Genomic DNA, 12467 nt, shown 5'->3' on the forward strand with positions numbered 1-12467 from the left:
TTGTAGCATGTATAACCACAGTGATTCATTTTACAGCACAACTGTCTAAGAAGTCCAAGAAGCTGGATATCATAACTTCAAGTCTTCACGTCAAAAGCACTACAAGGACTTTTGTCGCCCTGATAGGAGGATTCAGAGCCTGTGTTGGGAACTGATTAGAATTAGTTTTTTTTACAGAAAAGCAGGTCGATTTTTTTTGTTAATTTGTTTTTGTTTAGTAGTAGTTTGTATAATATTTAAAATACTGTATTTTTACCCAAATGTTTTCGTTTAAAAAATTTTTTTTTTTATCCACCCGCACAGTAGGTGGCGGAAGGCACTTTTAATTGTTGCGAACGCCATTCTACCAAAGAAGAAGAATATAACCCGATTTCGACGCATGCGTTGGAGCTACGGTATCAAACCGGACGTCACTGTTTGAAAGATTGGCGGTCGGACACGGTGCTCTCAAATGCCTGCTATGAATTTGAGTAAATGAACTAAAATCTAGTAGATATTGTACATGTTGTATATACGAAAGCTATAGCTGTCGAGAGAGGCAAGAAAGCAGATCAACCAAGCACACTTAATCGTAGGGTTGCTAGCTACCGGTAGCTAGTTAGCGGCTAGTCATACACATTTAGATAAGTTACGTATTTCTGGAGAAGCAGCCCGCTAATGTCAGTGAGAAGGGCTCTGGTGGACTGTGTTGTGTTGTCTCTTCAGGACTCGTGTGTGTTATACCCCTGTTGCAGAGGATGCTTCTCCAGGATGCAACAGACCGACACGGCCAGGTAAGAGGCACACTAGTTATCGAAAAGCCCTTGGCTTAATTCTCCAACTACTGGCTCTGTGGGAAATACGAAGCTGTGTTTTAACGTTTGGAAACGTCAATTATCATCGCTATGATCACTTGCGAAACGGTGCAGGGGATGTTTAGGAAGGGGAATGCAGAAGAAGAAGGGGGTGTTTATGAGGGGGAATGTAGAAGGAGAGGAAAGTGTGCAACATTAAAAAGGGCACTGAAAACAACAACAAAAGGAATGTCCAGTAATTTCAGGCATGGGCTCTATAAAGACTTTCTGTCGTTATTCATGGAATTCAACACTTGTTACACCTACATGGAAGAGTAAAGCATTACTGACACTGGAAGGCTGCTGTCTGATTCCATGTCGACCTACCGTCTCCTGCTGTTGGGCCCTCGATCAAGACACTTAACCCCTCACAATGTAGAACTGCACTGTTCGTCAACATGTGGTCAACCCTCTATCTAGAGAGCTCCTGGCTGTGCAGGCTTTTGATCCAACCCTGAAACACCCAGGTCTGCTTATCAAGGTCCTGATGAGCAGCTGATGTTTAGGCTTCAAGGTGGTTAGACCAGGGCTGGAATAAAAGGATGTCCTGGAGGATGGTTGGCCATCCATGTAACTATCCTGGGGGATGGTTGGCCACCCAGTAACTATCCTTGAGGATGGTTGGCCACCCAGTAACTATCCTGGGGGATGGTTGGCCACCCAGTAACTATCCTGGAGGATGGTTGGCCACCCAGTAACTATCCTGGAGGATGGTTGGCCACCCAGTAACTATCCTGGAGGATGACTGCCACCCAGTAACTATCCTGGAGGATGGTTGGCCACCCAGTAACTATCCTGGAGGATGGTTGGCCACCCAGTAACTATCCTGGAGGATGGTTGGCCACCCAGTAACTATCCTGGAGGATGGTTGGCCACCCAGTAACTATCCTGGAGGATGGTTGGCCACCCAGTAACTATCCTGGAGGATGGTTGGCCACCCAGTAACTATCCTGGAGGATGGTTGGCCACCCAGTAACTATCCTTGAGGATGGTTGGCCACCCAGTAACTATCCGTGAGGATGGTTGGCCACCCAGTAACTATCCTGGAGGATTGGAGTTGGGGTTAGGAGCCTCCCAGACACGGGGGGGGGGGGGGGGGTTTACCGCATGTTGGTGCTGTCTGTCAGACTGTCGTGTTGTTGTTGTCCTCTAGATGGCACTGCTCCAGGTCTTGCTACAGCTGTCTGGAACCACACCTGGACTACAGGTACCGCCTGGCTCTAAGGGTCACCAGAGACAACACCATATTTGGGGTGACAGTGTTCGGGAGCTGTCTCAACCCCCTCTTTGGAGCCCCTGCCACCGACCTTCACAGGTAACGCACTCCTGCCCCACCCACCCACCTTCACAGATGACACACTCCTGCCCCATCCACCCACCTTCACAGATAGCACACTCCTGCCCCATCCACCCACCTTCACAGATAACACACTCCTGTCCCATCCACCCACCTTCACAGATAACACACTCCTGCCCCATCTACCCACCTTCACAGATAACACACATGACATCAACTGCCTGTATTCAATGTAGAGATTCTACAGTGCATTCAGAAAGTATTCAGACCCCTGACTTTTTCCACATTTTGTTAGGTTACAGCCTTATTCTAAAATGTATTACATTGTTTTTTCCCCACTACACACAATTCCACATAATAACAAAGCAAAAACTGTTTTTTAGACATTTGTATAATGTGTATATATAAAAACTGAAATATCACATTTACATAAGTAGTGATTACAGCCTCAAGTCTTCTTGGATATGACGCTACATGCTTGGCACACCTGTATTTGGGGAGTTTCTCCCATTCTTCTCTGCAGATCCTCTCAAGCTCTGTCAGGTTGGATGGGGACTGTTGATGCACAGCTATTTTCAGGTCTGTCCAGAGATGTTCGATGGGGTTCAAGTCCGGGCTCTAGCCGGGCCACTCAAGGACACTTAGACTTGTCCCGAAGCCACTCCTGCATTGTCTTGACTGTGTGCTTAGGGTTGTTGTTCTGTTGGAAGGTGAACCTTCGCCCCAGTTTGAGGTCCCGAGCGATCTGGAGTAGGTTTTCATCAAGGATCTCTCTGTACTTTGCTCAGTTCCTTGATCCTGACTAGTCTCCCAGTCCCTGAAAAACATCCCCACAGACTGATGCTGCCACCACCATGCTTCACCGTAGGGATGGTGCCAGGTTTCCTCTAGACGTAACGCTTGGTGTTCAGGCCAAAGAGTTCAATCTTGGTTTCATCAGAGCAGAGAATCTTGTTTCTCATTTTCTGAGTCTTTAGGTGCCTTTTGGCAAACTCCAAGTGGGCTGCCATGTGCCTTTTACTGAGGAGTGGCTTCCATCTGGCCACTCTACCATAAAGGCCTAATTGGTGGAGTGTTGCAGAGATGGTTGTCCTCCTGGAAGGCTCTCTCATCTCCACTGAGGAACTCCGGAGCTCTGTCAGAGTGACCATCAGGTTCTTGGTCACCTCCCTCACCAAGGCCCTTCTCCCCCGACCGCTCAGTTTTGCTGGGCAGTCAGCTCTAGGGAGAGTCTTGGTGGTTCCAAACTTTTTCCACTTTAGATTAGAGGCCACTGTGTTCTTGGGGACCTTCAATGTTTTGGTACCCTTCCACAGATCTGTGCCTCGACACAATCCTGTCTCGAAGCTCTACGGACAATTCCTTCGACCTCGTGGCTTGGTTTTTGCTCTGACATGCACTGTCAACTGTGGGACCTTATATAAACAGGTGTGTGCCTTTCCAAATCATGTCCAATCAATTGAATTTACCACAGGTGGACTCCAATGAAGTTGTAGAAATATCTCCAGGATGATCAATGGAAACAGGATGCACCTGAGATCAATTTCATAGTCTCATAGTAAAGGGTCTGAATACTTATGTAAATAAGGTATTTCTGTTTATTTTTAGTACATTTGTAAACATTTTTAAAAACCTGTTTTTGCTTTGTCATTATGGGGTATTGTGTGTAGATTAAGTGGAAAAAGAGAATAAGTCTGTAACTTAACAAAATGTTGAAATGGGGAAGGGGTCTGAATACTTTCCAAATGCACAATACTTTTTTTCCAGGAACTCTGCAATATTTTTAAGACATGAGCTTGCGGAACTTAGTTCCTGTGTAGTCCACAGGGTTACGGTGAACTTAGTTCCTGTGTAGTCCACAGGGTTATGGTGAACTTAGTTCCTGTGTAGTCCACAGGGTTACGGTGAACGTATTTCCTGTGTAGTCCACAGGGTTACGGTGAACTTAATTCCTGTGTAGTCCACAGGGTTACGGTGAACTTAGTTCCTGTGTAGTCCACATGGTTACGGTGAACTTAGTTCCTGTGTAGTCGACAGGGTTACGGTGAACTTAGTTCCTGTGTAGTCCACATGGTTACGGTGAACTTAGTTCCTGTGTAGTCCACAGGGTTACGGTGAACTTAGTTCCTGTGTAGTCCACATGGTTACGGTGAACTTAGTTCCTGTGTAGTCCACAGGGTTACGGTGAACTTAGTTCCTGTGTAGTCCACATGGTTACGGTGAACTTAGTTCCTGTGTAGTCCACAGGGTTACGGTGAACTTAGTTCCTGTGTAGTCCACGGGGTTACGGTGAACTTAGTTCCTGTGTAGTCCACGGGGTTACGGTGAACTTAGTTCCTGTGTAGTCCACGGGGTTACGGTGTGTTGAATGAAAATATTGTGTTTGTATGAGAATGGCAACATGGATAAACAAAGTGGTTTTGTGTGTCCAGGCTGGTGGAGGAGTCTTCCGGTCCAGTGGGAAGTGAAGGTCAGAGGTCAGGGTGTCGAAGCAGGCTGCTGGTTAAGGCCGTAGAGGACTGCTTCATTGGAAGACATTTTGTTTTTGGGATCAAGGTACAACGTTAATTTAATCATTCTGGTTTATAATCTCAACCGCTTCATGAGAAAGGAAACCACTTGTCTGTTATTACATATCAACTATTACAGAATGATGCCAGTGTTACTACATTATATCAACTATTACAGAATGATGCCAGTGTTAATACATTATATCAACTATTACAGAATGATGCCAGTGTTACTACATTATATCAACTATTACAGAATGATGCCAGTGTTACTACATTATATCAACTATTACAGAATGATGCCAGTGTTACTACATATCAACTATTACAGAATGATGCCAGTGTTACTACATTATATCAACTATCACAGAATGATACCAGTGTTACTACATTATATCAACTATTACAGAATGATGCCAGTGTTACTACATTATATCAACTATTACAGAATGATGCCAGAGTTCACCAAGTAGTCTGTTACTACATTATATCAACTATTACAGAATGATGCCAGAGTTACTACATTATATCAACTATTACAGAATGATGCCAGAGTTCACCAAGTAGTCTGTTACTACATTATATCAACTATTACAGAATGATGCCAGTGTTACTACATTATATCAACTATTACAGAATGATGCCAGTGTTACTACATTATATCAACTATTACAGAATGATGCCAGTGTTACTACATTATATCAACTATTACAGAATGATGCCAGTGTTACTACATTATATCAACTATTACAGAATGATGCCAGTGTTACTACATTATATCAACTATTACAGAATGATACCAGTGTTACTACATTATATCAACTATTACAGAATGATGCCAGTGTTACTACATTATATCAACTATTACAGAATGATGCCAGTGTTACTACATTATATCAACTATTACAGAATGATGCCAGTGTTACTACATTATATCAACTATTACAGAATGATGCCAGTGTTACTACATTATATCAACTATTACAGAATGATGCCAGAGTTACTACATTATATCAACTATTACAGAATGATGCCAGTGTTACTACATTATATCAACTATTACAGAATGATGCCAGTGTTACTACATTATATCAACTATTACAGAACGATGCCAGTGTTACTACATTATATCAACTATTACAGAATGATGCCAGTGTTACTACATTATATCAACTATTACAGAATGATGCCAGTGTTACTACATTATATCAACTATTACAGAATGATGCCAGTGTTACTACATTATATCAACTATTACAGAATGATGCCAGAGTTCACCAAGTAGTCTGTTACTACATTATATCAACTATTACAGAATGATGCCAGAGTTCACCAAGTAGTCTGTTACTACATTATATCAACTATTACAGAATGATGCCAGTGTTCTCCAAGTAGTCTGTTACTACATTATATCAACTATTACAGAATGATGCCAGAGTTCTCCAAGTAGTCTGTTACTACATTATATCAACTATTACAGAATGATGCCAGTGTTACTACATTATATCAACTATTACAGAATGATGCCAGTGTTACTACATTATATCAACTATTACAGAATGATGCCAGTGTTACTACATTATATCAACTATTACAGAATGATGCCAGTGTTACTACATTATATCAACTATTACAGAATGATGCCAGTGTTACTACTTTATATCAACTATTACAGAATGATGCCAGTGTTACTACATTATATCAACTATTACAGAATGATGCCAGTGTTACTACATTATATCAACTATTACAGAATGATGCCAGAGTTCTCCAAGTAGTCTGTTACTACATTATATCAACTATTACAGAATGATGCCAGAGTTACTACATTATATCAACTATTACAGAATGATGCCAGTGTTCTCCAAGTAGTCTGTTACTACATTATATCAACTATTACAGAATGATGCCAGAGTTCACCAAGTAGTCTGTTACTACATTATATCAACTATTACAGAATGATGCCAGAGTTCTCCAAGTAGTCTGTTACTACATTATATCAACTATTACAGAATGATGCCAGAGTTCTCCAAGTAGTCTGTTACTACATTATATCAACTATTACAGAATGATGCCAGTGTTACTACATTATATCAACTATTACAGAATGATGCCAGTGTTACTACATTATATCAACTATTACAGAATGATGCCAGTGTTACTACATTATATCAACTATTACAGAATGATGCCAGAGTTACTACATTATATCAACTATTACAGAATGATGCCAGTGTTACTACATTATATCAACTATTACAGAATGATGCCAGTGTTACTACATTATATCAACTATTACAGAATGATGCCAGTGTTACTACATTATATCAACTATTACAGAATGATACCAGTGTTACTACATTATATCAACTATTACAGAATGATGCCAGTGTTACTACATTATATCAACTATTACAGAATGATGCCAGTGTTACTACATTATATCAACTATTACAGAATGATGCCAGTGTTACTACATTATATCAACTATTACAGAATGATGCCAGTGTTACTACATTATATCAACTATTACAGAATGATGCCAGTGTTACTACATTATATCAACTATCACAGAATGATGCCAGTGTTACTACATATCAACTATTACAGAATGATGCCAGTGTTACTACATTATATCAACTATTACAGAATGATGCCAGTGTTACTACATTATATCAACTATTACAGAATGATGCCAGTGTTACTACATTATATCAACTATTACAGAACGATGCCAGTGTTACTACATTATATCAACTATTACAGAATGATGCCAGTGTTACTACATTATATCAACTATTACAGAATGATGCCAGTGTTACTACATTATATCAACTATTACAGAATGATGCCAGTGTTACTACATTATATCAACTATTACAGAATGATGCCAGTGTTACTACATTATATCAACTATTACAGAATGATGCCAGTGTTACTACATTATATCAACTATTACAGAATGATGCCAGTGTTACTACATTATATCAACTATTACAGAATGATACCAGTGTTACTACATTATATCAACTATTACAGAATGATACCAGTGTTACTACATTATATCAACTATTACAGAATGATGCCAGTGTTACTACATTATATCAACTATTACAGAATGATGCCAGTGTTCTCCAAGTAGTATGATTGGAAGTTGTCATTCCATCCAGCTATGTTGTGATGTCTCTGGTGCAGATATCTGGCCCCCACCCCTACAGGAGAGAGGCAGGCCAGTTCATCGGCAGTCAGATCTCTCTGCCCATGGCCTCTGTTCCAGGCTGCTCTGTAGTCAGTTACTACAGAACCCTCCTACAGCAAGCTGCTCTCTGCGCTGACTGGACAACGGATCCTAGACCAGCCTCCAAGAGCCTCCTACAACAGGCCTCTGTGTGTAGAACTGATCCTAGACCAGCTCCCCAGCCCAGCGCTGACACCAGTACAGCTCCTCTCCTCCTCCACCCTTCTCCTCTCCACAGCTTTGACTCTACACTGCCCTCCTGTGGCCGATCCATGTCACTGCATTGCACCTTAACCCTCACCCCAACCCCGACCAACATACACAAGGCACCCTGGCAACAGTCTCCGGGGGTGATCACGTCGTCTGCAGAACAGGAGGAAGATGAGGGGGGGGGAGAGGATAAAGGACTGAGTCATGGGGAGGGGGGACACAGTAGGAACAGTAGCCAAGGGGAGGGGGGACACAGTAGGAACAGTAGCCAGGGGGAGGGGGGACACAGTAGGAACAGTAGCCAGGGGGAGGGGGGACACAGTAGGAACAGTAGCCAGGGGGAGGGGGGACACAGTAGGAACAGTAGCCAGGGGGAGGGGGGACACAGTAGGAACAGTAGCCAGGGGGAGGGGGGACACAGTAGGAACAGTAGCCAGGGGGAGGGGGGACACAGTAGGAACAGTAGCCAGGGGGAGGGGGGACACAGTAGGAACAGCTACTGGGATGTTCTGTCCTCTTTCTGTGAAGGCTCTGACTCCCCTGTTCACCCCCCTGCCTCTCTCACGTGGACCGCTCCAACACAGTCTGGATATATATGGACTGCGCCGTCCAGCCTCAGGAAGAGGGGTGTTTCATACACGGAGGAGGAGTACAGGTCAGTGTGTGAACAAACCTGTCGATCTGACTTTGTGGCCTGGGAAGACCTACCCTTCTCTGAGTGTCTGGGGGAGTTTCTCTGTGATCCTGCAGACACACAGACACCAACTGACCATCATGCCCAGACCAGCCCTGCGGGGAGAAACGTATCCACTACCCTGACAGACACAGAGTCGAGCCCCACATCACACACAAGTCTACTGGACATTACTAATGTGGGACAGCATGGAGGTCTCAGCCCTCGGTCACCCGGACACACAGCTGACCTGGGGGAGTATAACTGTTCAGCAGACCTCTTCCACTACTCTCAGACCAGCACGGACACACACACACCCCGCACGGACACACACACACCCCGCACGGACACACACACACCCCGCACGGACACACACACACCCCGCACGGACACACACACACCCCGCACGGACACACACACACCCCGCACGGACACACACACACCCCGCACGGACACACACACACCCCGCACGGACTCACACACACCCCGCACGGACACACACACACCCCGCACGGACACACACACACCCCGCACGGACACACACACACCCCGCACGGACTCACACACACCCCGCACGGACACACACACACCCCGCACGGACACACACACACCCCGCACGGACACACACACACCCCGCACGGACACACACACACCCCGCACGGACACACACACACCCCGCACGGACACACACACACCCAGCACGGACTCACACACACCCAGCACAGACTCACACACACCCCGCATCAACACACACACACCCAGCACGGACACACACACACCCCGCACGGACACACACATGGACACACCTTCAGAGTGTTGTGACTGTGTCCCTTTGTCCCAGTCCACCCCCATCATCAGGAAAACTGCTCCACCACATACACTGCAGGTCAGAGCCCGGCGACACACACCCAGCAACACCCACACACACACACCTAAAGGACTCACACACACCAAGAGACCCAGAGATAATATACTAGCTCTGCAGTGTCAGAGGTTCACGAGAAGAGCTCTGAAGAGAATACCTGGATGGAGAAGGACCGGTAGTATGAGACTGTGTGATGACGACAGTGAGATGGTGATCTCTCCCACTCAAAGACCCTGGTGCTCCAGAAGGACAGACAAGCAGCAGGCTGGGGGAGAGAGAGAGAACAGAGGGAGAACCACAGGGGGAGAGAGAGAGAACAGAGGGAGAACCACAGGGGGAGAGAGAGAGAACAGGAGATCTACACATATTCACCATACACTGAGAGAGGGACAGACAGGGGGTTTAGCCAACCAGCAGCTCGAAGACAGCAGGTCTGTTAGCCCCTCCCTCCATGAGGAGAATGAAGCGTGTGATTGGTCCAGAGACATGTTTACTGACTCTTTCTGAGGGCTCTTTCCTCCCCCTTCTCCATGACGTGTGTCCTGGTCCACTCCTCGTCAAGGATGTAAAAGAATTGGAGCGACTTATGAAATATGCAACGTGACTATAATAAAATGGAGGAACAATTATTTTCAAATGTCTAGTATAAAGCCTTTTAGTTTTTTTAATGTTTCTAAAGCATTGTACCTTAACCAAAGGACAGCGTCCTTGTCTACATTTCAAGTGGCCAATGGCTGTGAGAAGTTCTGTTCACACGAGGACAATAAAATCAAATCTTGTAGAATTGTATCGAAGAGGAAGAGCGAGGCCCAACTGAAAAACTGTCATGTGGTGTTTTTTTGGTGTCATTTCGCCCACCAAGCAAGGAGTATTTGTAGAGAGGTCGAATGTCGCCCACCAAGCAAGGAGTTTTTGTAGAGAGGTCGAATGTCGCCCACCAAGCAAGGAGTTTTTGTAGAGAGGTCGAATGTCGCCCACCAAGCAAGGAGTTTTTGTAGAGAGGTCGAATGTCGCCCACCAAGCAAGGAGTTTTTGTAGAGAGGTCGAATGTCGCCCACCAAGCAAGGAGTTTTTGTAGAGAGGTCGAATGTCGCCCACCAAGCAAGGAGTTTTTGTAGAGAGGTCGAATGTCGCCCACCAAGCAAGGAGTTTTTGTAGAGAGGTCGAATGTCGCCCACCAAGCAAGGAGTTTTTGTAGAGAGGTCGAATGTCGCCCACCAAGCAAGGAGTTTTTGTAGAGAGGTCGAATGTCGCCCACCAAGCAAGGAGTTTTTGTAGAGAGGTCGAATGTCGCCCACCAAGCAAGGAGTTTTTGTAGAGAGGTCGAATGTCGCCCACCAAGCAAGGAGTTTTTGTAGAGAGGTCGAATGTCGCCCACCAAGCAAGGAGTTTTTGTAGAGAGGTCGAATGTCGCCCACCAAGCAAGGAGTTTTTGTAGAGAGGTCGAATGTCGCCCACCAAGCAAGGAGTTTTTGTAGAGAGGTCGAATGTCGCCCACCAAGCAAGGAGTTTTTGTAGAGAGGTCGAATGTCGCCCACCAAGCAAGGAGTTTTTGTAGAGAGGTCGAATGTCGTCAACAACAAAAAATGTATGGCTTATTTTATGTTTTTTTGATCTAATAGAAGTTTTAAAGCTGAAGTTACGAGTGTACTGATGTAAGTAGGACATGTAACATCCCAGAAACTTCTAGAAAAAACACTTTATAACACAGTTATCTCCAGATGGCTATGCATATTCATGGCATGAGGCTAGTAGCATACTTTCGGAAAGTATTCAGACCCCTTGACTTTTTCCACATTTTGTTACGTTACAGCTTTATTCTAAAATTGATTACCTTTTCGCCCAATCAATTGTGATGGAAATGTTATACTTGAGCTTTTCTAATAACTCATTTCTGTGTTCATGCAAGTGACTGATTGAAGGAATCCTCACTTGTCAGTATCTGCAATTTGGCAGTACGCCCAGAACCTTGTTTTGACAACAAAAGATATCTCACTTTCAAGGTCTCAGCTTAGAGAGAAGAAGCCTTGAGCGGTATTGGTCTGTCACATGTTGTGAACCAGTGTTGGTCGGTCACATAAATGAAACAAAACGATAATGATGAATTAATTATGCCAAATCATGCAAATATAACTTGTCTGTGTATAGTCTATAAGACAAATGTTGGGACTGCCCCAGCAGAGCTCCTGATTGACATGTGCACTATGGGTCATTGAGTTGGTTAGAACCTCTCCAGGGTGCTGACAATAAACAATGATTCATTTAAGATTGACTTCGAGTGTCCCTGTGTAAAATCATTTCCAAGACGCAATCTACACACAATACCCCATAATGACAAAACAAAAACAGATTTTTTGAAATTTTAGCAATTGTATTAAAAATAAAAACATGATACCTGAATAAAAAACAGTATTCAGACCCTTTACTATGAGACTATGAAATTGAGCTCAGGTGCATCCTGTTTCCATTGATCGTCCTTGAGCTGTTTCTACAAATTGATTGGAATCCACCTGTGGTAAATTCAATTGATTGGACATGATTTGGAAAGGGACACACCTGTTTATATCAGGTCCCACAGATGACAGTGCATGTCAGAGCAAAAATCAAGCCGTGAGGTTGAAGGAATTGTCCGTAGAGCGTCGAGGCACAGATCTGGGCATGGGTACCAAAAAATGGCTGCACCTAAAGGACTCTCAGACCATGAGAAACAAGATTCTCTGGTCTGATGAAACCATGGTTGAACCCTTTGGCCTGAATGTCACGTCTGGAAGAAACCTGGCACCATCCCTACGGTGAAGCATGGCGGTGGCAGCATCATGCTGTGGGGATGTTTTTCAGGGA

The 12467-nt window shown here is 44.3% G+C and overlaps 1 protein-coding gene across 3 annotated transcripts; it reads left to right on the top strand.

Annotated features, from left to right (window-relative positions):
• Positions 1–350: 350 nt before the first annotated feature.
• ddias (DNA damage induced apoptosis suppressor) lies at positions 351–11898 on the top strand. Of its 3 annotated transcripts, XR_016493159.1 has the most exons (5): positions 365–773; positions 1987–2148; positions 4563–4686; positions 7836–10508; positions 11189–11898. XR_016493159.1 is itself a non-coding variant. In XM_090226297.1 (4 exons), exons 1-4 carry the CDS (start codon positions 658–660, stop codon positions 10131–10133), a joined length of 2700 nt encoding a protein of 899 aa, XP_090082423.1. In that variant the 5' UTR covers positions 365–657; the 3' UTR covers positions 10134–11898. The 3 variants fall into 3 exon arrangements, 2 of the variants coding, with proteins under 2 accessions (XP_090082424.1, XP_090082423.1); XM_090226297.1 differs by having other exon boundaries at positions 7836–11898; XM_090226298.1 differs by lacking the exons at positions 7836–10508; positions 11189–11898 and having other exon boundaries at positions 351–773; positions 4563–6493.
• Positions 11899–12467: the final 569 nt, after the last annotated feature.

The sequence above is a fragment of the Oncorhynchus mykiss genome, chromosome 29, assembly GCF_057628025.1.
Source record: "Oncorhynchus mykiss isolate SJ-2025 chromosome 29, ASM5762802v1, whole genome shotgun sequence".
NCBI classification, from domain to species: domain Eukaryota; kingdom Metazoa; phylum Chordata; class Actinopteri; order Salmoniformes; family Salmonidae; genus Oncorhynchus; species Oncorhynchus mykiss.